This window comes from Amphiura filiformis, chromosome 8, assembly GCF_039555335.1.
Source record: "Amphiura filiformis chromosome 8, Afil_fr2py, whole genome shotgun sequence".
NCBI classification, from domain to species: Eukaryota; Metazoa; Echinodermata; class Ophiuroidea; order Amphilepidida; family Amphiuridae; genus Amphiura; species Amphiura filiformis.
Genome location: NC_092635.1, coordinates 31030338 through 31056278, shown reverse-complemented (window position 1 = coordinate 31056278; position 25941 = coordinate 31030338). Strand labels below are relative to the sequence as shown.

Sequence of the window (25941 nt, the reverse complement as noted above, 5' to 3'; positions counted from 1 at the left end):
CCAGAGGTGGGAAACCATCTCTTTGAGCGCCTGGGTATGGTCAGTGGTGAGTGGGGGTTACAGACTGGCAACCCAGTCTCCCCACATTCATCTGCACATTTCAGAGGTCCACAGTAGTGCCGTCAGACGGCCCCCAGCGTCGGGCACTACTGACAGGGATCACACAGCTTCTCACTGAAGCGGGCGATTGTCCCGGTCTACCCCCCGTTCTACGGGTGATCTTGGAGCCAAAAGACCGGCGACGGGAGCCCCATCCGGAACCGCAGGCTGTTGAACACGTTCTTCAGGCCCAGAGGTTCAGAATGGGGACTCTCGCCTCGGTGCTAGCCTGCTCCATCAGGGGCATGGGAACAGCATCGCTAGATCTCTCTGACGCCTATCTGCATATGCCAATCGCCTCTCAAGATCGGAGGCATCTGCGCGAGAGGAACTCTGGTGGTGGACCCATCAGCCCAATTTGACCCAGGGTGTCAGGTTTCCTGCACCCCGGTATGTCACGTAGTGGCGACCATAGCGTCAAAAGCGGGCTGGGGGTCCACATCCACGGAGACTCCGTCTCGGGCCTATGGGGGCCATAGAAAAAGAGATTCACATCAACCTCCCTCGCTTACGAAGAGGTGATCGTGGAATCACATACCGTTGTCCTGACGGATAACACAACCGTGGTAGCCTACCCCAACAGACAAGGGGACTCCGGCCACCACGATTGAGCCTGCATGCACGACACCTGATAGGGTGGTGCAAGTTCAGGCAGATTACGATGAGAGCGATACACATCGCGGGCGTCACCAGCATCCTCGCGCACAATCTGTCACGAGGAAGGGTGTCGGGACCAGCAGAATGGTCCCTTGCTCCGCAGGTCGCTCAGACGATCTTCAAGGGGATGTACCACCCCTCGAAAGATCTGGTCGCATCTCATCGCAATCATCCACTGCCGGTGTACTGCTCAAGGGTCACGGACCCCCAAGCATTCACCGTGGACGCTCTGTCCATAGACTGGGGAGGGATGACAGCTTATGCAGTCCCTCCGATCTCACTACTCATGAGGGTGGTGGCCAAGATCGGGTGGGAAGACTGCATTGTCATTCTGCTAGCGGCAAGGCCGCTGGCACTCCCAGTACCAGATCTACTCCGGATGCCCGGAGCGGAGGTACCAGTCTATCACTAGAGCACCTGCAGTTAGCTGCATGGCCCTTACCAGGGAACACGCAGCGGAGGGATACTTTTCATCAGAAGCTGTTTTTCTCATCGCCGGGGCTAGGCGGAAGTCTACCCTCCGTGACGTATAGCCAGAGTCTGGCTCCATACTACGCTTGGTGCAATGAGACAAATAGCTCTCCCGCTAGAACCTCTGTGCTGCTAGTTCCGGAGTTTCTGACAGAAAAGTTCCAAGCAAGACTTCAGCGGGCCACTGGGGCCAGCTATAAGTCAGCTGTCCTCTCCATTCACCGAGGTTTCGAGGCGGTCGACTATCATAGCCGATGGTTACCTTATTAGTCTCACGCCTCGACGGTATGTTCAACGAGTGTCTACCAAAAAGGAAAGTGATCCTCCTAAGGGATCCCAACACAGTCTTAGATTACTTTAAGGGTCACCCTTTTGACCTTCCGTCAAAAGCGACGCTTAAATACGTAACTCTCAAGATGGCTTTCCGGTTTGGCGTTGGCTTCGGACGGCGGTGCTGAGTTGCACACGGTCTCGAGGTTAGCTTCCGTGTTCACAAACACTGGAGCGACACTGTCTCGGCGCTCTGTTCGCGCGACTAAGAACGGGCGCGGCGCACACCGACAGTCGTCCCTCGCCAATCCCCAGGGCTGGGCAAGGGTCGGCGGAAGCCAAAGATAGGCTGGGGTGTCCGATAAGGCGCTGCAGCACTATTTCTTCCGAACACAAGCCTTGCGAGGACTCACGACCGCATTCATCACCCTTACAGAGCCTTTCGGTCCAGCCGCTGTCGCAATGGCTGCTCCAGGCGTTGGTGGGGTCCGGGCGATCCCGAAGGTTTCGCGTCCCACCACCCACTCGACACGAAAGCTATCTCATCATCTTGGGTATACCGTTCGGTTGTCCCTTGAGGAGATCTAGCAGGCGGTGTCCCGAAGCCACCTTCGCCCTTCTCTACGATACTTCCGTTTACGTTAGTAATCAGAGACGGGGCGGGAGGTTTACCGGGACATTGTTCGGGCGATCATAATACGGTGGTGTACGGGTACCAGGTTTTCAGACTATACAGAATACTCAGCATGGTAAAAACCAGTGTCGCTATTCTTAACCACCAAACTTATTAAGTAAGGAGGTTTATGTCTGTGATCGCGTGGTCTTTTTTGTTTCCCGACCGTTGGGGGAAAAATATTTTCTGACCTCGCGAAAACCATCGTTACCGCCCCGATCCCTGATCTGATGCTGACCAATCTTGTACCTCCATCCGTCGGTTACTTGCTAGATCGATCTTTCAGATGTTGATGCAAGAAGTATCTTAATCAACATCGAAGCGGTAAGATCGACCGGTGTACTGAGTCTAGTCCCAAACAAAAATGTTTGGTAGACTTAGAACCGGTGCGATCTTACCTTTCCGATGTTGATTATCCCGGACCCCGCCACCCCTACAAGTTTGGTCCGGTAGGGGATCCCAAGTCGGATAAGGGCGATCATATGGTGTGACGTCACCTTTTGGGTGAGTCCACCGGGGATCGGGGTTTTTGTTATTTATTCATTTATGTGGGACAAAATGACTATTGGTTTTTCCGCATCTCGGGATCGATGCAAGAAGTATCTTAATCAACATCGGAAAGGTAAGATCGCGACCGGTTATGAGAGTCTACCAAACATTTTTGTTTGGGACTATTTCTAACTATTCTTACATTTCTTATAAAATATTTACACAAATGTTAACATTATAATGAACATCTTTGTGCTTTGTTTACATTATTGTAACCAGGAAATTGTCATTGCTGGGCAAAAAATTAACGTCATTACATGTAATTCCAAAGTGTCAACTTGAAGAAAATGTCCAAACACGTGCACCTTCTGATACTCCCCTTTTAACTGTAAACTGCTTTTAAGTGTCTGTAATTAATTCAAACCAATTCCACTTTCTAGGTAAATTCTGTTAATTTGAACCATTTTTTGTGACTACATCGAGTGCTTATTGTATTAAATTTGGTCAATGATTTGATACAGAATTCCTTCTTCATTAGGGTCGGATTCAATTTTCATTTTTGGGGTGGGGGTAAATTGGCAGTTAGTACACACAAATAGCATGCTTTTGGTATGACTGTGCAGATTTGGCTATAGTTTGTTTGGCTTATATAAGGCGGAAAAATAAGACTCATAACACCATGTATTGATATAGAATGGCATGCACGCAGTTGGGCGCAATGCTTAGGCTAGTTGTGCATTGCATAATACGTGACTGGCGCACGCTTACGTGAATTTACGCTAGCGTGAATTTGGACTTTATTGATGTCCGCAGTAACAAAAGCCAAATAATTTCCGCTTTATATAAGCCGAACAAACTTTAGCGCTAGCACCTCCTCTAGCTGGACTGATAATAATAATATTGATTATTGCCTTAAGTTTGAATGAAAAGCAACTTCTCCCTGTATCTATATATCATAATATTATGTACTCATCCAAAAACTATGTATTTCAAGGGGCTAATAGTGCAAGACTGCCCTATCTACAAAAGCTGCCCTATAAACATTTCACAATTTCTGCATTCTACATTGGACATATTTGATACCTGGCAGCTATTGCAGATTGGTCTTCTTGCACTGATTTGCAGTTTTATTCAAACTTAACAAGTAGTGATAGGAAGTTTGGATTATGGAGGGAAGATTTGGTTTCATGCGGTAACAAATCTTAAATGACTATATTAGAGTAAAATGAGTGTTGTTTAAACAAGACGATATTTAGATGAATGATGACACTTGAGAAATGTCAACTTGTGCACAAACAAACATGTGTGTTTTTAGCCTTATTCGAAAACCGCAATATCAACAGAACTGCAGGCGCAATGTTTCGCAAGATCCCCTTTGAGATGAGCATAACTGTAGTAAATAAAAGTCCGTTATTTTTTTTATTAAAAAGTAAGTCAAAAAGTTAGAAGGCTGTTGCGTGGGCATTGCTGATTTAAACGTTGGAAACCTGTTGCAATAATCATAGTAGAATTGTCCCGGGAATTGTATTGTTTAAATTAATATTAAGCTCAATACCAAGTAGTGCCAATTATTACAATGGTACATACACAAGCTGTGAAACTAGAAAAACGTGACGAGCTGTGAAACTAGAGAACGTGACGAGAAGTCTTTTACTTTTTATTATCAAAATGCAAGTCAAAAAGTTGGGAATACCTTGGAAATCTGTTGCCGTAATCATGAGTAATGAGCTACTGCTAGGAATATTGTCCTGGGAATTGTATTTTTAAATTAATTTCAAGTTTTTAATAGTACCAGGTAGTGGCAATGAATACAATGGTACATATACAAGCTGTGATTTGATATGTTATTGAATGCGTTGTCATGACATTTCATCAAGTAAATGATTCTTCAATCATCCAGTTCAGCTTGATTTATTTATTATATATTTGTTTGTTTATTTGTTTGTTTGTGTGCTTCCTTGTAAGTTTCCTGTGAATACAGTAAACATAACAAAAGCGGAGCATTTGCAGGGCTATGTCTCCAACTAAGTAGCTCAAGAGAAAAGGATTCTATGCAATACGCGGATTTAGGGTTTCTCTACCGGGAAGTCAATTTGTGCCGAAATTCCTTCCCACAATGCAATAAGCGTTTTGCATAACAATAGATACAGTTCGGAGGTTAATCAATATTCTTTGTTATGCAATACATATATTGCATTGAGGGAAGGAATTTTGGCACAAATTGACTTCCGGTAGAGAACCCCTAAATCCGCGTATTACAAGAACCCAACATGGTTCTTTCTGGCCTGTACAGAACATGTTTCATATCTAAAATGGTTCATTATGGCCTTTGCAGAAATATTTTAATTCTTCATAAAACTGTTTTAAGGTGCTACACTTTGAACCTTTTTTTTCTCATATCCCACAAACCTGGAACATGTCAGTAAATTATGCAAAAATACATGTTGGTATATAGGCCTACTTTTAGACTAGATCTACAGAACTATACGAGCAAATATTTGATATCTGTGATCCCATCTCCAAGATGAGTAAAACCATATATTTAGGACTTTTCTTAATAATATATCACAAATTAAGTCAACAAGTTTAAAAAAAAGGTCTTGTTTCCTGAGTGTAACCTTGATGATCTTATAGAAACATGTTGCCTTGATTAGCTACTACTAGGACTATGTATTTTTTAATTAATATCAAGTTCAATAATTATTCCAATGAGTGATTACCATGGTGACATATACACAAGCTGTAGCGTAAACCATAGAACGTGACTGGCATTATTATGATTTGATCTTGTGTGCAGCTGAATGTAGCATGATGCAGAGTTTGCGATTCTTTACACCTATGCTAACGTGAATACCAGATAAATCAATCCAAAATAACTAAATTTGGTATGTCTCACGTTCTTTAGTAATGAGAGGAAGCTTATATCACACCTGCAACACACTACAATTGAACAGGAAGCATTGTAAGATTTGGTTTTACAAATCTGGCAATTTAACTTAAGGGGGTACTACACCCTTCGATAAAAATGTGTCTATTTTTTGCATTTTTCTCAAAAACTAATAACACACTGGTAACAAAAGTTATGTGTATTATAGGGCAAGGAATCAATTACTACACTGGAATTTCAGTGACCCAAGACAAGCGGTTCGTTATTTATGATAAGAAATAAGGTACCGGTAGGATGTACCTCATTTCCTATCATATATATGGAACCGCTTGTCTTGAGGCACTGAAATTTCAGTGTAGTAATTGGATTCCTTGCCCCAATAATATACATAACTTTTGTTACCAGTGTGTTATTATTTTTGAGAAAAATGCAAAAATAGTCTAAAATTTCCACAGGGTGTAGTACCCCTTAAAGTCTTTAAACACAATGTTTTTAGAGTAGCCAGGAATTCATGCTTCCTTCATCAATATATCACTAAGATGAGTAAGATCTTCGTTTTTATCCTTCAAATTTATTTCTTATACATTGTGCAATAATCCTCTTACTATAACGTTTAAGAAAAGAACCTATACTATTAGGCCCCAGCTTAGCCTTGGGCACTTCACAAGTAATAGAAATAATATCAATATGCATTTCCGCATGTAATGTCATTGATGATACCTCTAATACATCTTATTGTATCTAATGCATAGCTGTAATGAGGCTTACACTTAATTTTTGCTTCTACAGTACTGACGCGAGTATAGTCCCCACATCCTTTTTTTTCTTTTTTTTTGTAAGTTATTTATTTTTTCAGCTTTGGAGTCAAGAGTGTCCCTGGACCTAGAGCTAAATGCTAGGATCATTCATGGTTGATTTAAAAAAAAAATGTAGGCCTATGTGTTTTGAATAAATTTGTACTATATGTATTCTATATATTCTTCGAGTATAGTCCCACCTCCAATTTTGAAAAATGTTCACCCAAAACCGGGGTGGGACTATACTCGAGTCAGTACGGTACTTGTATGTTTCTCATAAAATTTAATAGATAGTTTTTGTTATTTGTCAAGATTACAGTTGTATATCGAGGGCTTTGAACCAGAACTAGCTATGTCCATTTGTTTTCTCAATTACATGTTACGCATTTGGACGGTTAACTCTGCCCTCCATAAGAAAATGTAAGTGACTTTGGGGTATATGCATGGTCACTTGCATCTAACTAACTGTTCAAGTAACCATGCATATACCCCAAAGTCAGTTGCATTTATTATGGAGGGCATAATTAACCGTAGATTTGTTGCCGAAATGAGTAACATGAAATTGAGAAAACAAACGGACATAGCTAGTTCTGGCTCTAAGCCCTCGATATATATATTACCTGACTTCGTTAAAACGGCTGTTAGTGTAAATTCTTATTTAAAAAAAGTATTTCATTTCCTCCAGAAAAATAATAACAATTTAAATTTAATTTAAATCAAAATATTAGTAATTTATTATTTCGTCACTTCAATATTTGCAAGTTCCCCCCTTCTAATTTGGGCTCTTTGTCGCTTGTGGCTTCTGGATTTTAGAAAACAAGAGTTAGTTATGTAGCATATTTTTTTCTGTGTCTCGTCATTTGCAGTAGAAAAGGAGGTCAATAGGCTCAAATGAAGCAAAATTCAAACAAACTGTATGTAAACATGAAGGCAATTGAACATGTCAAATTTGCTCAGAATGATGTGCTCAGTATATTTAGTGAAGAGAGATAGAAAAGATGTAGAAACAAAAACGAAATGATAGAAGAGGGAAGATAAGTAAGAGAAAGGTGAAACAGTGGATTAGCCAGGACTTTTTCAAAAGACGGTGGAAAGGCAACTTATAAGGGGGAAATTTTTGATAAATATTATAAATGGACTATAAAAGTACAAAAATGGCTTAAATTATCAGGGTGACTGCATCTGGGGGTGGTGGTGGGGGGTGGAGGGGGATACTGCCCCTTGCTCTCTCTTGGCTATGCCACTGAGTTGACAAATGTAGGGAAAGAAATGTACAGAGAGGAAAGGAGAATTGAATTTGATTTTGATTTTGATTTGAGTTAATTCATGCATATCATTCAATTTACAGAGTTCACATTAAAAAACATAGAATATAAAAAGACATAAAAATTACATTTCAAATTACAATATCGCTCATTCTACAAAATCCGGTGCCAATAGCCTTTTTTCCATTCTTTGGTCCACAAAAACTTTGACGAGCATTTAGGGCATCAAATATGTTGTTTTTCTGGTAGAACTCAACGAGATCTACACGGACATATATAGTTTTCCATACTTTAAATGCTTTCTTCAGCCTGATTAACCCTTGCAAAGGCTCAAAAATCGCTAAAAATGCGTTTCCACAGCTCAAGTGTCACATCTAACCCTGAATATTTTCTTTGAATAAATGCGATTTCTTTACATATTTGTTGTTTTTAATTAGATAACGCACCATCATATTGTTTATCAACATTATTTTTAGTGATTAAAATGTCTTTGTGTAATTCTAAAATAAATTGCACTTTCCACCAAAACGCTGTGAGCTACGTTACCCCTTTTTAACACACGTTATTGGAAAGAAGTAAAACAGAGGTTTCAATGTAATTTGCGGTTTTTGAAAGGAAACACTCATAGGTTTTTAAAAATCACAGTAAAAATCGTGATGCTGTAGCATTTTGGCATAGAAATGTTGTAAACATTGAAATTTCGACCGACCATGTTAAGATTGGTGAGCTACGTTACCAGGATTCTATAGTATGCACTTGTATTACATGTACTTCCTAATAATATGTGAAAGCTACCAGTGGTCGAACCCCATTTATATTAGAATTAACCGACATAACGTTCTAACGTTCGCAAATCACATTAAAAACATTAAAAACCAGTGAACTACGTTACTGTGAGCTACGTTACACACTCATTTAAGCATCTTCAAAACTTCTATGAAATGGTGAAATCTGTTTTACATTTCACTCAAGTGATCTTTAATTTGCTTTTTATGACCTTGGATTGAGTAAAACCAGCCCATTTTATAGTCGGTAACGTAGCTCACATTGCATTGAGTTTTAGTGTTAAAAAACATCATGACTTCCTGAAAGAAAAATATGCAAGTGGTGTTGGCAATTTTTTACATCTGAAAGTAGTGATACATTTACTTTTAAAAAACACAAAAAGCAGGTCTTTTTGAACAACTTTTATTTTTTCAATTTTTTTTGTGGATTGGCACCGGATTTTGTAGAATGAGCGATATACAATACAATGCAAATATGCATAGGATAACCCTCCAAGCCCTAAGAAGGGCTTATTTCCAAAGGGGTCCTTTAAAATTTTTAAACATTGAAGAGAAAGAGCGAAAAGAAACGGAGGGAGAGGAGAGTTAACAAAAGAGATGGAGGGAGAAAGGGAAGGGAATGGGAGAGGGAAAGAGGAAAAGAGAGAGGGGAGAAAGAGAGAGAAGTCACACATCATATAGTCATAAGATAATGTCAACACAAGGTAGTGTTTCCTGTTGTTCAAGTAGTAAAGCTAACACATGTTTGAGGTTTATTTCATGCCACAGGGCAAATACGCTGAGCTCTTCAGCCGCCTGTATTATATGAACAGGAATACTTCTCAGTAGGGTAAACTTAGTTGAAGTGGGGTTTTATGAAAGTATCAAGAAATAAGATGCCAATTTATTTGTGACACTTATTCTATTATGCAGCTCAAACAAACAAAATAACATCAACTTGGTAAATTAACACATTTTTTTGGATGAAAGATTTAGAAAAACTAGAAAGAAGTGAGAGAAACGAGAAGATAGGAGAGAGAGATAGAGCGGGAAGAGAAGGGAAAGAAATGCACAGGAAAGAGAAGAATTAAGGAAGAGGGAGGATAGAAATGGAGGGAAAGGAGGGGAATAAAGGAGAAGGAGTGATGGTGGGAGAAAGGGAAGGGAAAAGAGAGAAAGAGAAACCACATTTTATTGGCAACTCAAACAAACAAACAAACAAACATATGCATAAGGGATCACACACTAAACCAAGTGCCTAAGAAACCAAAAAACCTTCTTAAAATTTTAGAATTGTAATATTTTAAATATTTTTATGCTTAGATACTGAGAAAAACATACACAGAGTACAACTATCACAAAAAATGGGCACATCGGCCTTCATTCCAAGTTTTTTCCCCATTTTAATGCACCTGGTATGGTCATCGAATGGAAACACTGGTTGTTATTTCTTCAGTCAGATAGGGTTGGACCTGATTTAGTGGTGTGTGGTCTCATAACATCAACTTGTAAATGAACAGGTTTTAGTTATTAACATTATGTTTACAAATATCCTTGTAAAAAAGTTCTTTTCTGTGATTTTACTTTTCAAGCTTTTCTAACTCAAAAGTTTTCTTTTTGTTGGTTCTTTGCAGAAAACAGTTTCCAGTGAATGGGAGTGTAACAGTAAGTATTATAAGGAGTGCAAGATTGCCCTATCTGCAATAGCTGCCCTATAGACATTTGACAATATCTGCATTCTATATTGTATGCATTTAAAAATATGACAGCTGGCAGCTTTTGTGGGTGGGACCTTCTTGCACAATTTTAATAGTCTAAAAACAAATAATTGTTTCTTTCATGATTCATGATATAGAGGTATCAGATACCACAAATTTACATCAGGTGTATTGTTATCTACAGTAGAGCATAAGGCATATTTTACTATCTACTGTAGATAGCATAAGGCATATTTTACTATCTACTGTAGATAGCATGATGCATATTTTGCTATCTATAGTAGACATACTGAAGCATATTGTGCTATCTACTGTAGATAGCATGAGGCATATTTTGCTATCCACTATGATAGCATGAGGCATATTTTGCTATCTACTGTAGATAGCATGTGGCATATTTTGCTATCTACTGTAGATAGCATGAGGCATATTTTGCTATCTACTGTAGATAGCATGAGGTATATTTTGCTATCTATTGAAGATAGCATGATGCATATTTTGCTATCTACTGTAGATAGCATGAGACATTATACAAATATATACTGCCATGAGAGGTTCTGGTTAAAACTATGGGCCCGAGGTGAGATCAATAATACTATTTTATAGTATTAATTGATCTCAACGAGGGACCATAGTTTTAACCAGAACTTCGAATAAAGGCAGTATGTATTTGTTTTATATACTTCATTAATATGTTCTTTGTTCATTGATTGGTTAAAAGAAAAATTATTTGACGTTTTGACTCTCCAGCTTCTATCCTGAGTGAACAGCACGATCAATTTAAGCACAACCTATATTTTGCCCTTCAAAAAAATCGAATAGGCTAAAGTCGTGCTAACCAATTACAGCAGCGCGAAATCACGCTATATGGCAGTTTCAAGGCGTGCGTGAACTGTTCCGTCAAGATCGAACAGCAAGCACGCCGAAGGCATGGTCAAAAGTACTATTTACGGCTTGGAGGTACTATTTACGGCTCATCCGGGACATTGAAAATACTATTTACGGCTTAGAGGTACTATTTACGGATTGGGGTACTGATGGTAGAACTATTTTTGGTCATGTGATCCACTTTTAACCAATCAATGAACAAGAATATATTAATGAAGTATATAAAACTTGCTATCTACTTTAGATACCATGAGGCATATTGTGCTATCTACTGTAGATAGCATGAGGCATTTTGCTATCTACTGTAGATAGCATGAGGCATATTTTGCTATCTACTGTAGATAGCATGAGGCATATTTTGCTATCTACTGTAGATAGCATGATGCATATTTTGCTATCTATAGTAGATATACTGAAGCATATTGTGCTATCTACTGTAGATAGCATGAGGCATATTTTGCTATCTACTATGATAGAATGAGGCATATTTTGCTATCTACTGTAGATAGCATGTGGCATATTTTGCTATCTACTGTAGATAGCATGAGACATAATTTGCTATCTACTGTAGATAACATGAGGTATATTTTGCTATCTACTGAATATAGCATGAGGCATATTTTGCTATCTACTGAAGATAGCATGAGGCATATTTTGCTATCTACTGAAGATAACATGAGGTATATTGCATTAACTACTCTATAAAGTACCAGGTAAATGTGATACCAGAAATGGCTTTTACACAGTTGGTAGGGCTCCATTTCTTATAGGATGAAACTGAGAAAAGACTTAAACTTGCTGTTTAAGAAAATATATAATTTACATGTCATAATGGCATGCACTCTTCAGCATCAAGAAATTTAGGCACAATCTGACAACCTCAGCTCTTTGTTTTTCTGTTGATTATAATTCACACCTTCAAACCGAAGATTTTAATCTTAAAAATCTTATATGTCATAATGGCATACACTCTTATGCATCAAGAAATTGAGGCACAAACTTACATATGACTTAAAAGTCATATATTATGCACAATGACTGCAATCATAGGATATGAGAGTGACTAGTCTAGTGAGGAAAGTTAACAAAATTAATAACACAATCGCTCAATTTGGCCTGTGATTTTTTTGCAGCCGTGGTAATTGCATTTTAGCGGCCATTTGTGCACCAAGCTCAAGGTCATTCATTCTACATGCAAATTAATTAGATTGACCATGACAGTGGATGGTTTCATAACATATAAATGAATCTGTATTGGTAGAAATTGCTGGGAACAAGTGCATGAGTTGAAAACATTTTCGAGTGTTTCAGCTGTGTACCAAAATTAATCAAAAGATGAGGATTATTCAAAAAGATGAGGGTTATTCAAAAGGTTCTCCTTCTGCAAAACAGGCATTAGGCCAATAAAATAAATTGTTTGGTTGCCCTTACAAGAAAAAATGTGGAGTATCGGTAGTTTGATTCTATTTTTATTTCTGTTTTATGGAAAGCCGAGTAATGACAAATGTTTGAACATTTTAAACGGTAAAACATTTGCCTTTTTGGACTGAATTTTAATGGAAAAAACTTCTTGTGTTTAATCAAATATGCATTTAAATGCATAAAATGAGTGCATGATAAATATGAAATGTCTTTGAGACTGTCAAACTTAAAGGTTTCTTTAAAAAAAAAAGTGATTGGAGAAAAAAAACCTGACCCAAGATTTCTAATTTTTTTCAGTCGGTCTCAGAGGGCAACCAACCACATTTTTTTGGCCTTACATTGAATCAATTTAGGGTTATCTTTGGGATTTGATGAAAGCAAAGTTAAAACTACTAAGATGATTTGTAATAATTGTAAGTGATACTGTAGAAAGCAAAATATATCTGATGCTGTCTTCAGAAGATGGTAAATATTCCTGTTGCTGTCTTCAGTAGATAGCAAAAATGCCTTGAATCTATTTAACAATGTACCCCAAAAATTATATAATTATTCAGTTTTTTCCTCCAAGTCTATTTTGGCTTGTAAAGGCAAAGACAAATACAGTAAAACCTCGTCTACAAGCATATAGAGTGATTTTGATGAAAGCTAAATTAATCCAGGCACCATCCATCAACAAATTAGACCATTATGGAGTTTTAGCAAATAAATTACCGATGCAAGCATATACAAATAGTACTATTGTAAGACCAATCTATTGCATTTTAATATTTATGGCTGCTTCATTTTAATATCAAAATCACTCTATATGCTTGTAGATGAGGTTTTACTGTATGCTTGAAGCCTCTATTGTATACCTTATATAGAATAATTCTTAGAAACAAGCATGCATTTCACTTTCAATTAAGGCTTTTTTTTTTCAGTCTTATTTTATTGGAATTGAGAGTCATGAAAACAATGTATTGAAGCTATTCAACAACATACCCAAAAGATAAATAAGAATTAATGGTTATGTTTTCCCTCCCAAGTCTATTTTGGCTGATACATCCCTAAAATAGGCAGAGACAAATATTATACTTGAACCCTTATATAGAATAATTCTTAAAAACAGGCATGTCACTTTCAGTTAAGGGTTTTATTTTTTCCAGTCTTATCTGAATTGAGGAAGAGACAAACAATACCTTGAATCTATTCCACAACATACCCAAAGAAATAAAGCATAGCTAAATGGTGAAGTTTCCCTTAAAGTGGAAAGATAAAAAACAAGTTTTCCCTTAAAGTTCATTTTCAATTTATTCTTGGAAAATGAATAAGCAAGAAAAGGTGGCTCACACACCTTGGTCTGGGGCGGACATTTTAAAAATGAATTTAGAAGAGCAGCAACGACATCACTTGCATAACATTCCAGCATACATCATATGCAAAATTTGAGTCCGTTTTATTTTAGGACCATTTGTCTATAACTGGTCTTTACATGTAGCCCTATGGAGAGAGTGCCTGTTGAGGGCGCTATAACCCCCATTTTAGGAACAAAAATGTGATTTAAAAAAAAATGGACTTGTGCGAATTTTCTAAAAATTTCAGAGTATGTAGTATGAACATGTAGAAATATAATCAAGTAGTTGCCCTACCTACTCTTCTCCGAAAAAATAAAAAGTCCTATACCTCAATGATAATGAAACCTAGTTATATGATATATTTAGTCACAGCTCTACCATTTTTCACCCTGATGGGGCAGTGACATCAGTTTGCATTTATTGGGTGCAGCCTTAAATCGCTAGCGTTCGCTCAAAGAGCTGGTGTAGGCCTACACACACACACGCTTAAAGACGCTGCATAGATGCATGAGCGAAACAGCTGCTTCAAAGCGTTGACGTCACTGCCACATCATGATGAAAAATGGTATAATAATGGAAAAATAAAATAAATAAATAATGGAAATGGTAGTAGTCACTATGACCTAGTAACATTGGATTATGCTGTCCTCAAAAGCAAAAACATAAATAAGGAAAATATGTAAATACGATTCAGGCTAAATTTACATTAATTACGTTAAAAGTGCTACGCTCACAAACCTTTGGAATGCTCCAGCTTGAAAATGCAAATTATCAATTGATATAAGATTAATTAATAAATAGTTGTAGCAGAAGTGGAAAAAAATATAAGCCATTCCTTAAAATATCAATGTATGAATTGTTGGCATAATAACATGTAATTTTTATTTGTAATCATAGGAGAATGGGAATGCATTAACATATGAAGTTCATGATGATGAAACGGGACCAGACAATGACTGCATCAACAGCGTTGTGAACGTGTCTTTTGAAACAAGGGAAGGAACTGCAAAACCAGAGACAGAGTTCAAATTCACGCAAGGGACATTGGTAAGTTGATTCAGTGACAGACCAATACTAACATGGGGGGGGTAGAGGGGAGGTTTGAGATTTAGGGAACACATATTTGTCCTTAGAGAAAGGGGAATATGTTTTTTTATTGAATTTTTTGTAGCATAAGCTGTGGATAGTTATAACAGCCTCAGCTGCTTTCAAATAACGTACAAAGTAACAATGGCGGCACTAGGAAATTTTTTCAGTGGGGAATTTAGTGAATTTCATGGGGGGGCAAAATCAACAAATTTTGTGCAAAATTGCCACAAAAAGTGGAATTTTTCGTAATTTTGGATTTTACTGGGGGGGGCAAGAGTTCTGACTGGGGGCACTTGGTGCCACCACTGCGAAGTAATGATAAATATTAGTGTGTCCCAATAATTGTCACCAAACTTTTTTCATCCCCAGTAAAAATGCAGTTTATATATGTATACTATAAAGCAGATATTGTGGTTTTATTCCATAGGGCAGACAGAAAATCTCTTGATTCCCCTAAAAGCAATGTTATAAGATACTAAGATTAGCTCGATAGAAGGCATTTATTTTTCTTTAAAAAATTCTGATTTTCAAAAGATTATGTACTCTGATGAACTTAAATCAAAGAAAATAATAACTTTAATAATTTGGTACCTTTTCTCACCACTTCTATATTCAATTACTTAGAAGTGGTAATTATGATATTTAAAAATCCTGTCGATTGGTTTTGATTAATTAATGTGTGGAGTTTAAATATGAAATATGACCAATGGTTTTGATATTTGAAGGCCCACTGATTTTTATTTTGTCACTGATATTTTAGAGCTTATTTTCATCATTCTGTTACCAAGAAAAGTTCAAAATTTAAAAGCATAAAATATTTGACTGATTTTATTATATTAAGTACTTGTTCCTCCTCCTCCTCATCCTCTTCCTCCATCTCCCACTCCTTCTTCTTTTATTTTGTCTTCTTCTCTTTTTCTCTTTGTTCCTTCTTCTCCTTATTTTTTGTCCTCTCCTTCTTTGTCTTTTCCTTTTCTCATCCTTCTTCTCCTTGTTCATCATCACCTTTTCATTTGGTGTACATCCACTTCTTTATCTGAAAAATATTTTTTACTATGATAATTATTCAAATCAGTATTTTATTACCATAAATATCATAATTATTTCCAAACATCCAAGGTATTCAAAGAGACGGAATGGCGTAAGACCATCTCAATACCCATCGTCAACGACAACCAATATGAATGCGATATGGACTTCTACCTCATCCTCAAGAATCCTGATGGTGGGGCTGGTCTTGGAGATCCCAGTGTTACCAGGGTTACAATCATTGATGATGATGGTGAGTAGTACCTACTATGAGCAGTAGGCCGATATTTTTCAAGTGTCCAAAATTATTGCAAAATCAATTGGACCAAATTTTCAATAAATTGTCAATTTCACAAAAAATTCCCTCAAATACCACCCTGTACTAAAGAATTCTCCCTGGGTGTAATGTAGCTTAGATGAAATTTAATTATTTCTTGCCATTTTAAAATTATTATCTATTTTTGTTAACTTTCAGTTCCTGGCGAGTTTTCATTTTTGAGCCCCAATTATGCAGCGGACATGGGAAAAGGAGTCCTTACAGCAGAAGTTGTGAGAACAAAAGGATCTGATGGTAACGTCACACTGCAATATACAACCATGTAAGTGTGTTTGTTTGTCTGTTTGTTTGTTAGTTTGAATAGTCCTACCATGCAGAAAGGTACTTGGATCCTCATTTGAGCATGTCCAGTTCTTCAAGACCTTATTTCTCTCTGATTCACACTAATAGTGTACCAACCCATCAGCAACAAATTGGAAATGCAGTTTTAGGAAAATGATTTTGTATTTGTACCTTTGTTTACAGCGATGGTACAGCTAAGGGGTGCGAGACACTCACAGATGGAGCTGACTACATCACAACATGTGGAACACTGTGCTTCAAACATAATGAAACCTCTAAGCTGATAGATATAGAAGTTAACAAAGAAACCAAGGTAATAATAATACTTTCATGCCAATATTAAATTATATAAACATTTTGGATTTTAAATTACAATAGTAATTCCATGAATTATACAGGAAGTACACAAGCATATTGACCCTAACACTATAAAATCTTACAAGGAAAACCACTGTTTGTGCAGCTCATGTATCACATCAATTTCAATAATATACTTCAAAATATAACGAGAAATCGAAGACATAAATTATATAAACACATTTATAGGTATCTAAGGTGTCATTATACTTGGCAACCGCAGGTTTAAAATGTGGGTCACGTGTACACTGAAAGTAGCAAAACATGTGCTGGTTATCATTAGCATCAATCTGTCTTGAATGGGGGGGGGGGGGCAATTGGCCTGACACTGTCATAACAATGGTTCATTATAAAAAGGAGGCTGTTTTAAAAGTTCCATCTGAGTCCATAGGAGTTAACTTTTCTTAACAAGTTGTAAATTAATTTTATGTTTGTACAAACAGAGGAAGAGGCTAACGTTTGTTTGTGTTTGTGTTTGTTTGTCAATCTGTTCAGGGCTCCAAAAACTTTGTGATCACTCTAAGGAATCCAAGTGTTGGCGCTAAACTAGGAGAACATTGTGCAGCAGTGGCTAATTTAAATAGTGGTATGTATACCGTCTTTTAATTATGTATATAATCATTTATTTTCATTTCTAATTGATATTTTCCAATCAAGGCTGATATTTTAGTAAACAAAGTGTTGAGGATAATATTAATTTGGGTAATATTTGAAGAAAAAAATAAATTTACTGGACATTAAAGTTGCATGGAGAAGTACAAGTCTTCACATTATGATTACTATATTGTGGATTTATTTACCATGGCGTAATGCACAGGACTAGTCTGAGTGAGGACTCTTTGGTTCTATTTTCTTTACCTTTTACCTGCACATTTCTTCTCCCAAATGGAACAGGTGTGCATTTTAAAATGAATATTATTATAAAAGTATAAATGTTTATGGATGATACACTATGGACCACAATAGCCTCGTCCCAATGGCATAGTTCAATAAACTCAATTACATAAAGTTTTTGTACCCAAATTTAAGGTCATTCAATGAATGTGCAAATGTACTAGGGTTAAAGAACTGTGCCTTGATAGATGAGCATGTTGTGCATCCTAGTGATATAAGTTAGTCATTATATTTACACATTTTCATCTCACAGATGACCTTGAAACCAGACTAGCTAATGTCTTGGATGATGAAGGAGAACAGGAAACATGGGGAGAACAAATTAAAGGGTAAGTTGCCATGACAACAGGGATGAGAGGAGAGCGGGTGGGTGGGGGGGGGGGGGGGTATAAAACAGAATGGCCCATTACAGGAAGCATATTTGAAGGCTAAAATGCGGCATATAATAATTATTTGTTGGTTTCTATTTCTAGGGCCATGACAGTTGGAGGAGATGTAGATGAGAACGGCAAAGAGATACCACCAAGCAAATTGGACTACGTCCTCCATTTCATCACATTTTTCTGGAAGGTCCTCTTCTCATTTATGCCACCCTGGTAAGTTAGAGTCACATACTTTGACTATGGCAGCACCAGGATGCTTTTTTTTAGGGTGGGGGCAAAGAGAAATATGGGGATGGCAAAAATCATAATAGTGCATAAGAACTATTCTTTATTGGATCTACTAAATACACTTTTCAAACCAACACAGCCACAATTAACTTCTATATTATATAGATCTCTCTTTAATCGTCATTTGGTCCTGCACGTGGCCTCTTGTTATTGAATGTATGTCTTGGAGAAATCTGTGCAGTCAAATTCTCAGTAAGCACTTAAATTTTTCCGCAAAACAAGACCTGGTAAGGATATATGAAATTGGTTCTCTTTAATCAATCATTTGGTCCTGCACGTGGCCATTTGTTAGTAGCTGTTAGTGAATGTATGTCTTGGAGAAATCTGTGCAGTCAGATTCTCAGAAATGGTACATAAAGTTTTCAACAAAAAAAGACCTGAAAATGATAGAAAGTTGATTCATTTTCTGGGGTGTTAATTAGAGCAAAATCAACAAATTTTGCACAAATTTCAGGTTTTTACTGGGAGGAACTAGTTCTGACTGGGGGTATTTTCAACCAAGATGTTTCAAAAATGCCGATATTTCCATGCTATCTTGTGTAGTAAGCTTACCAAGTTGCCCACATGGTCGATAATAGCGTCAATAATTGGCGAAAATCTGGATCAGAAACCCGGAAGTGAACCAGAAGTCAGTGTTTCTAGTTCATAGTTCGTCATTTTAGCGTGAGTTTTAAGTTTACCTAATGATTTTAACGGGAATTATCGTTTTAAAATTGACCTTGAATAAACGCCTCCCTTGGGAAAATGTAACGCCTCGGGGGCGTTTATTTGATGAAATACGGTAGGTATAACTATCTCCTACAAGTGACAATGTCTCTCAAATGCTCCAAATAGATTCCTGTCTTGACTGAAATGTTTTGTTTGTTTTGCAGTCATTATGGCGGAGGCTGGCCGTCATTTTTCATATCATTAGGTTGGATTGGAGCTTGTACAGCTGTTGTTGAACAGGTAAGGACTACTTGGTTCTATGTGTGTTTGTTTGTTTGTTTGTTACACCCCATGGGGCTCTAAACTTTGGGTGTGGGTGGGGATGTGCGGCTGGGACTCTGAAAAACTATCCTACTTTACACCAAATTTGATGAAAAATATACTCAAAATTATACACATTTTTGAAAAATGCCTTTGAAAAGTTACGAAAAATTTGCACTTTTTTTGAACATTTTTGGAAAAAACACCCTTTCTTAAACCATATTTTTCATAAATTGAGAGCCATCAAAATGGCTGAAAATGTTTCCTGAATCTGCCTACATGTGTGCCAATAAGAACCCTCTGGTTAGGCTTTTCACAGTGAATTCTTAGTTTCCGGTTTCAGGTTTCAAAATGGGCATGAGGTAACATTTAATTATTTGAGGTAAAATTACGGTTGCATTACCGTATTGTTTCCCGCAATATTTTTCATGCAACCTGTCACAAAATATTATATCCATGTTCATGTACGTTGAAATTGATGCAGGCCCAATACACTAATGTTCTCTCAATTTTCTTCTAGCTTGCTGGCTTATTAAGTTGTGTGATGAACATTGCGCCAAGTGTTGCTGGGATTTCAATCATAGCATTAGGAACCAGTGTACCTGATACTTTTGCCAGCCGCAGTGCAGCTATACAAGATACAAATGCAGATGCAGCAATCGGAAACATTACAGGTGAGATTAGCAGGAAAAGTTTTAAAATATTAGGATGTTGAAGGCCCCCAAGTTATTATGCCAGCTGATGCCAGACATCCATGTCCATGACCCCAGGTTGCGATGGTCTGTGAGATCCCATGACCTAGCAGTGGAGGTCCCAAGATCAAACCTGGTCAGCCATGAAAAATCATTTCTACCATCTACTGCCAAATTATGGAATTCTCTTCCTGCCCAAATTCCAACCATTAGATCGAGGGCCAGCTTCAGCAGGGAGGTTAATCACTTTCTGGGTGCTTCCTCGTCAGCAGCTTCTAAATTTTTTTTTTTTTGTCTCTGCTGTTATGCCATATCGTAAAAAAAATAAGATTCAGTTGACAATTTTGTATTCTTTGGTTTTTTTTTTCAGGAAGCAACAGTGTAAACGTCTTCTTGGGTCTAGGTCTGCCTTGGATCATGAGTTCTATGTACAACCACTTCCATCCTGATCGTAGAAAGTTTATAATCGGTACAGAGAATTTAGATCTGGGAGTCATCAGCTTTATTACTGTAGGGAGTGCATGTATCATACTATTGATAATAAGAAGGAAGGTAAGATATCCATTTTTTTGAAGCAAAATATTTTGTATTTCAAGAGGAAATAAGCCAAATCAGCATTGGAAGTTTGCAATGCATTGTGGGACAGTTTTTGCAGGTTTTGGGACACTTTGCCCACTGAGCTATTGGGAAAATTCAGAAAAATTGGTTTTTCGTGCATACAAAATATAATCTAAAATGTTTTACAAGAATAAAAACAAACCCCAAAAACATTATTATTGAATAAATTAATTATTTAAATATTTTTAATGATAACATTATGACAATAATTAATTAATTAATAATGATTACAGCAATTTCCCTGATATGTCCGAGGTCAAAGTGTCCCAAAACTGCTCTCAAAAACCGTAAGTTATAATGGCGATTGGGCCTATTATCACGTACGTATACTTTTTTGAGTTTAGTAATGACATAGGCACATATTTCGCTGATTGCATTTTCACAAAAAAATAGCGAACTGTTCAATAAAGGGCTCATTTCCATTTCCTTTTCTTTCTTGGATTGTCATTTTGGCGGGTGGCCCCAGCTTTGGATCTGCTTTTCAACTGATCTGCATTTTGATGAGGGGGTGAGACCTTTTAAGGTTCTTTTCTTATGGTGCATTAATTTGCTGCAATACAAAATTGCATCGTTTTTTATCATTGTTGTTGTTGTTGTCATTATTATTTAATTATAAAAACATTTCTTGTTTCTTCTATTTTTCTATCCATGCAGGTAATTGGTGGTGAACTTGGTGGGAAAAAAATTTCCAAAGTCATAACTGCTTTATCCCTAACACTACTTTGGCTTATCTTTATTTTAGTATGTACTCTGAGAGCATATGGTATACTTAAATCATGAGGAACTTGGAGGAATCATAAGCTTGCTTATTTTGTATTCATCATTAACCCAGCCAACCAGCTAGCCAGGACATCATGGAATCTGACAGTGTAAGATTGGTGCATATAACATTGTGAGGTTAGAGGTTGCTAGCTGGGTTCCTTATTCTTGAAACGTCCACAGATATATGTATTCAAGATATCAGTCCGTACAGTGTGAGACAGCGGTTTAGTATACTTGACAACAAACAATACTAACTGACTATAAATATCATTATTGTGTACATGTTCTGACTAAAAGTTCCATCCTATACTCGATCTGTGTATGGTTTGCCATATGAGAGGTGAATGTTTCGAGGTATAGCCAGTGGCGTAGCCAGGGGGTAGCTGCCCCCTGTGAGAAGTCTTGCCCCCACCTCTTGCCACCTCTGTGGGAGGCTTTTTTGTCATTTTTAGCCCATATTTGACCATTTCCGTCAAAATTTTCCCCCATGGAAATTTGCCTTGCCCCCCTCTAAAAAAGTCCTGGCTACACCACTGGGTATAGCATACAAACAAATAAATACACAGACTTATTTATATGCAACTTGTAGAGTCAGAGATTCCAGGACCTGTTGTGGAGCACATTAATAGAAGACGGCTCTACCATGGCAACAAGGCAATGAGGAATACTGGAAAAGATGGAATCAATCCAGACATCAACCGCCCTCCTCAGCTCAGTAAAGGCTGATGTGATATATACTTGTATAACTCTCAAAGCCATCTAATATGTTAAGGGTTGAGAACCAAAGCCTTAACTCACAAAAGAATCCTTTGTGAGTTAAGGCTTTCTGGCTCTCAACCCTCATGTGTACATCCATAGCGGAATGATGTACCTGTTGGCAGCTAGATAAACTTCCTTTGTTAGTGGCACCCAAGCAAATTTTAATCTAATTTAACATCCTATTATTGAAGGGAACAAAACCAATCAACCAGTAGAGCATTCTTAAACCATATGACTTGGGGATGATTTGAATTGACCGCTACTTGAGAGGAGTCTGGTATTTATTCCTAGCTATGTAAAAAGAGACTTGTAGCAACCGACAAGGGCATACTTTTGATATGGATGTACACATATTATAATCCTATGATGTGTACATCATCTGCAGAAATATTCTGTGATAACATCATGTCAACTATTCAGATGGCTATAGTCAATAACATGCATGCACTACATCTTTACTATGATCTAAACATCCCATTCTCTAGGGGACATAGTTCTTTAACCCCACCTTGCTTGTACCAATAGAATGGTAAAAAACTCATACTCGACAACTTAAGGTCAACTTTTTAGCTATGAAGGTTATTGAACTATGCCATTAGGAATTAGACAATTTTGTCAAATTGGTCCATTTTTATGTGACATTTTTTCACAGCAGTCTTCTACTCTACTCAGCAAATACCAAATATGTTCTTAAACATTTTCAAAACTGTTTTTTCTTCAAAAAGTTTTAAAACATTAAAAGATTAGAAAAAACACATTCTGTATCAAAATTGTAAATATTATTTATGTTGTCAAAATATTATTGAAAATTTTTGATCTGAGAATTTTCTTGCAAACAATATTTAAAATGATCATTTTGTTAACACTTAAAAACACCTTGTCGCACTAGGCCCTACATTGTGGCAACTTTTGAAAATGCTATGAAAATGTTTCATAACCTTTATATAATGCAACCATTTTGAAAATGTTACCAAAACATTTTGTATTTGCTGGGTAGTTTAATATAATCTGTACCAGATACGTGGGAATTATCCTTGTACAAAAATAAATGCTTACAACATTTGGCAAGTGCTGTATACTGCTTACATATGCACTAGACCTGCTGCACCCCTGTTACAGGGTGTGCCTATTTGGTACTAATTAAATTATATATAAACGGGATGATTTAAATTATTTCCAGTATAGAAATTGTGTGACGTATAAGCTTATTATAGGAAGAGTGGCAGACAAGGCCCTTCATATTTGATTCAAATATTTCCCCTCAAATTATTTCTGTGGTAACTTTTTCATTATTTATTATTTTCTGAAGTTTCAATTTCAGGCAAAATGTGGAATTTTAAGACATAAGGTTATTTATTGAAGAATTTAATGATTTGCTTGTGGCACGCTTCAGCGGATGTATGCCTAGTACGGATTTCAGATTGTGTACTGCGTCAAAAAAGTCCACAAATTCAGGGGATTTTGACTGCAAAAACATACTTTTTTATTCCATTTTTTGAAACATCTCAATAGTTAATTCAAATGTGGATATTAATTTCAAATGTGGGGGAAACAACAGGAAACTTTGAATCAAGTGTGAAGGGCCTAAAGAATTTTATGTAAGATTCTTGGAGGGCAAGTATTCTTGCTGGAATGAAGAGATGAATATTTGACTTCCAACTTGAACAAGCCCATGGTGCTGAAGGTTCTAGATGTTCATTCATATTGTCCATATATGGCAAAGGGATGTATTGCTTTAACTCTCTTCACGCTGGTGTCGACTGCAGGCGACATTTTTCAATTTTTTAATTCAAAAATTTCAGAAATGTAAATTTTCATGACCATATTTGGAATCAGCATGAAAAATGCATTAAAATGAGTACAAACAAGCCTAGTATTGGTTCAGTAGTTCTTAAGATAGTTCTTGATATTTTGAGAAAATATTTCAAAACTTCAACTTTTTCCGTTGAAGCGCATGGCTAGCACACAGAGCTTAAGGATAAATTGAAGTTTGGAGTGAAAGGGGAGGATAAGTCTAGGCCACATTAAATATTTGTTGCAAGATATGCTAATTAGGTAGCTCATTTGCATAATTCAAATTGAAAGTGAAGGATTAGTCAAGGCCCCTTAGAATTAGATCAAAAATTTCATGTGAAGCCCCATTCAGTTGTATTGATTTTAAGTGTTCATACTGACAGAAACCTGAAACATTACCTGAAATGTCAAATTTGATTCTTGTTAAAGGAAGGTGACCTGATATATTTGGAAAATCAAATTCTTTAAAATTTATGTATAACATAAAATGTTGTCCCTTTGAAGCATTCATGCAAAAAGAACATGTAAATGTTCCTTGTAAATGTGACTAATTCTTTATGGAATTACTGACATTTTATACAGTGTAAAACTGGTAGTCTACAGTGTTTCTATTAATGATAATCATCATGATCATGTAATAAATTGATATCAAATGAAAGATCCTATTTTTCTCATTAACATACTGAAAATAGGAGTTCCAAATCGGTGTATTTCAGAAGATATCATAAAAAAACTGCTGAATTAGTCGAAAACGTGGTATACCACAATTGAGACTAATTCGACAGTTTTTTGATGATTTCTTCGGAACTATACCGATTTGGAATGCTTAATTTCAATATGCCAATGAGAAAAAATATGAGCTTTCACCTGATACCAAAATCTGCATTTTGATAGGGTAAAGATGGGGATGAGGCTGTCAATCAGGTTACCCACCTTTAAGTGGCTTTTGATCTTTTCAGGTATGTTAGTACACCAATAATTATTACAAACAATGTAAGGATCTGGTGGTTTGGATGTTTTTTAGACTTTCTTATTTTAGTTAATCACTTATACTAGTGCCTTTCTAAATGTGCAAATATATTACTTTCATGTTGAGATTAATGTAAGAAAGCTTCGAATCACAAGCGTGAAACTTTAAACACACAAATTTACCCGTTTACAGTATTCTTATCTGGCTCAAAAATGTATTTAAAACATTTAATTTGGAATCATGTTCCTGGTTAAATATTTTAGAAAAGTGGAATAGCATTTTTGGAGCTTATGCTTATGCATTTTTGCAATGTAGTTTTCCTTGATGTAGTGGAATACATCTACCTGGCTTTAAGTCTGAAAATTGAATTATTCAAAGAAAGAATGTATGATGTTGAGGAAAAGTATAATAATAACAATTATACAACCTTTTGCCAAATATGGACTGAAACTGTTAAGGCAATAAATTTAAATATCACTTTATGTGTTAAGATATTTTCTTATGATAAATTTAGGGAATATGTTTCAATATTTTGACTTTGATTGTATACAAGTATGTAGATTGTTTTACCTTAGTGGCAAATTATTACAGTTTTGATTTTAAATGTGAAAAAATCAGTGCACACGCCCTTTAATTTTTTCACTAGAAGAACGCACAACCCCATAGAAGGAGTGCGTTGTGATAGGGAAAAATTTAAGGGAAAGTGCATTGATTTTCATCATTTGCACATCAACAAAATCATTAACCTCATTAAAACTATTATTATGATAAATGTATTTTGTTATAAAAATATTAAAAAATATCAAAATCAAAAGTAACATAAAAATCAATCATTGATGGCCCAGAATTGCTAGCTTTCCTATACATCAGTGATGGCAATGCATTGAGGCAGCTGTTTTATGTCAGAAGCCTGCTATTTAGCTTTATTCATTTCAAATTTCAAATCATACTACAGGTGTTATTGTGTTATCTCACAGTTCATTT

General features: G+C 36.7%; 1 protein-coding gene across 1 annotated transcript in view; it reads left to right on the top strand.

The window, feature by feature from the left end:
* The window catches only part of LOC140158947 (sodium/calcium exchanger 1-like), a 145227-nt gene extending 120813 nt beyond the window's left edge, over nucleotides 1–24414 (top strand). The window contains 12 exon segments of the mRNA XM_072182237.1: nucleotides 10007–10037; nucleotides 14632–14781; nucleotides 15943–16105; nucleotides 16328–16451; nucleotides 16655–16784; nucleotides 17324–17414; nucleotides 17976–18051; nucleotides 18196–18318; nucleotides 19266–19341; nucleotides 19883–20036; nucleotides 20425–20606; nucleotides 21327–24414. Coding sequence (XP_072038338.1) covers nucleotides 10007–10037; nucleotides 14632–14781; nucleotides 15943–16105; nucleotides 16328–16451; nucleotides 16655–16784; nucleotides 17324–17414; nucleotides 17976–18051; nucleotides 18196–18318; nucleotides 19266–19341; nucleotides 19883–20036; nucleotides 20425–20606; nucleotides 21327–21452 — 1426 coding nt within the window. The 3' untranslated portion in view covers nucleotides 21453–24414.
* The last annotated feature ends 1527 nt before the right edge of the window (nucleotides 24415–25941 follow it).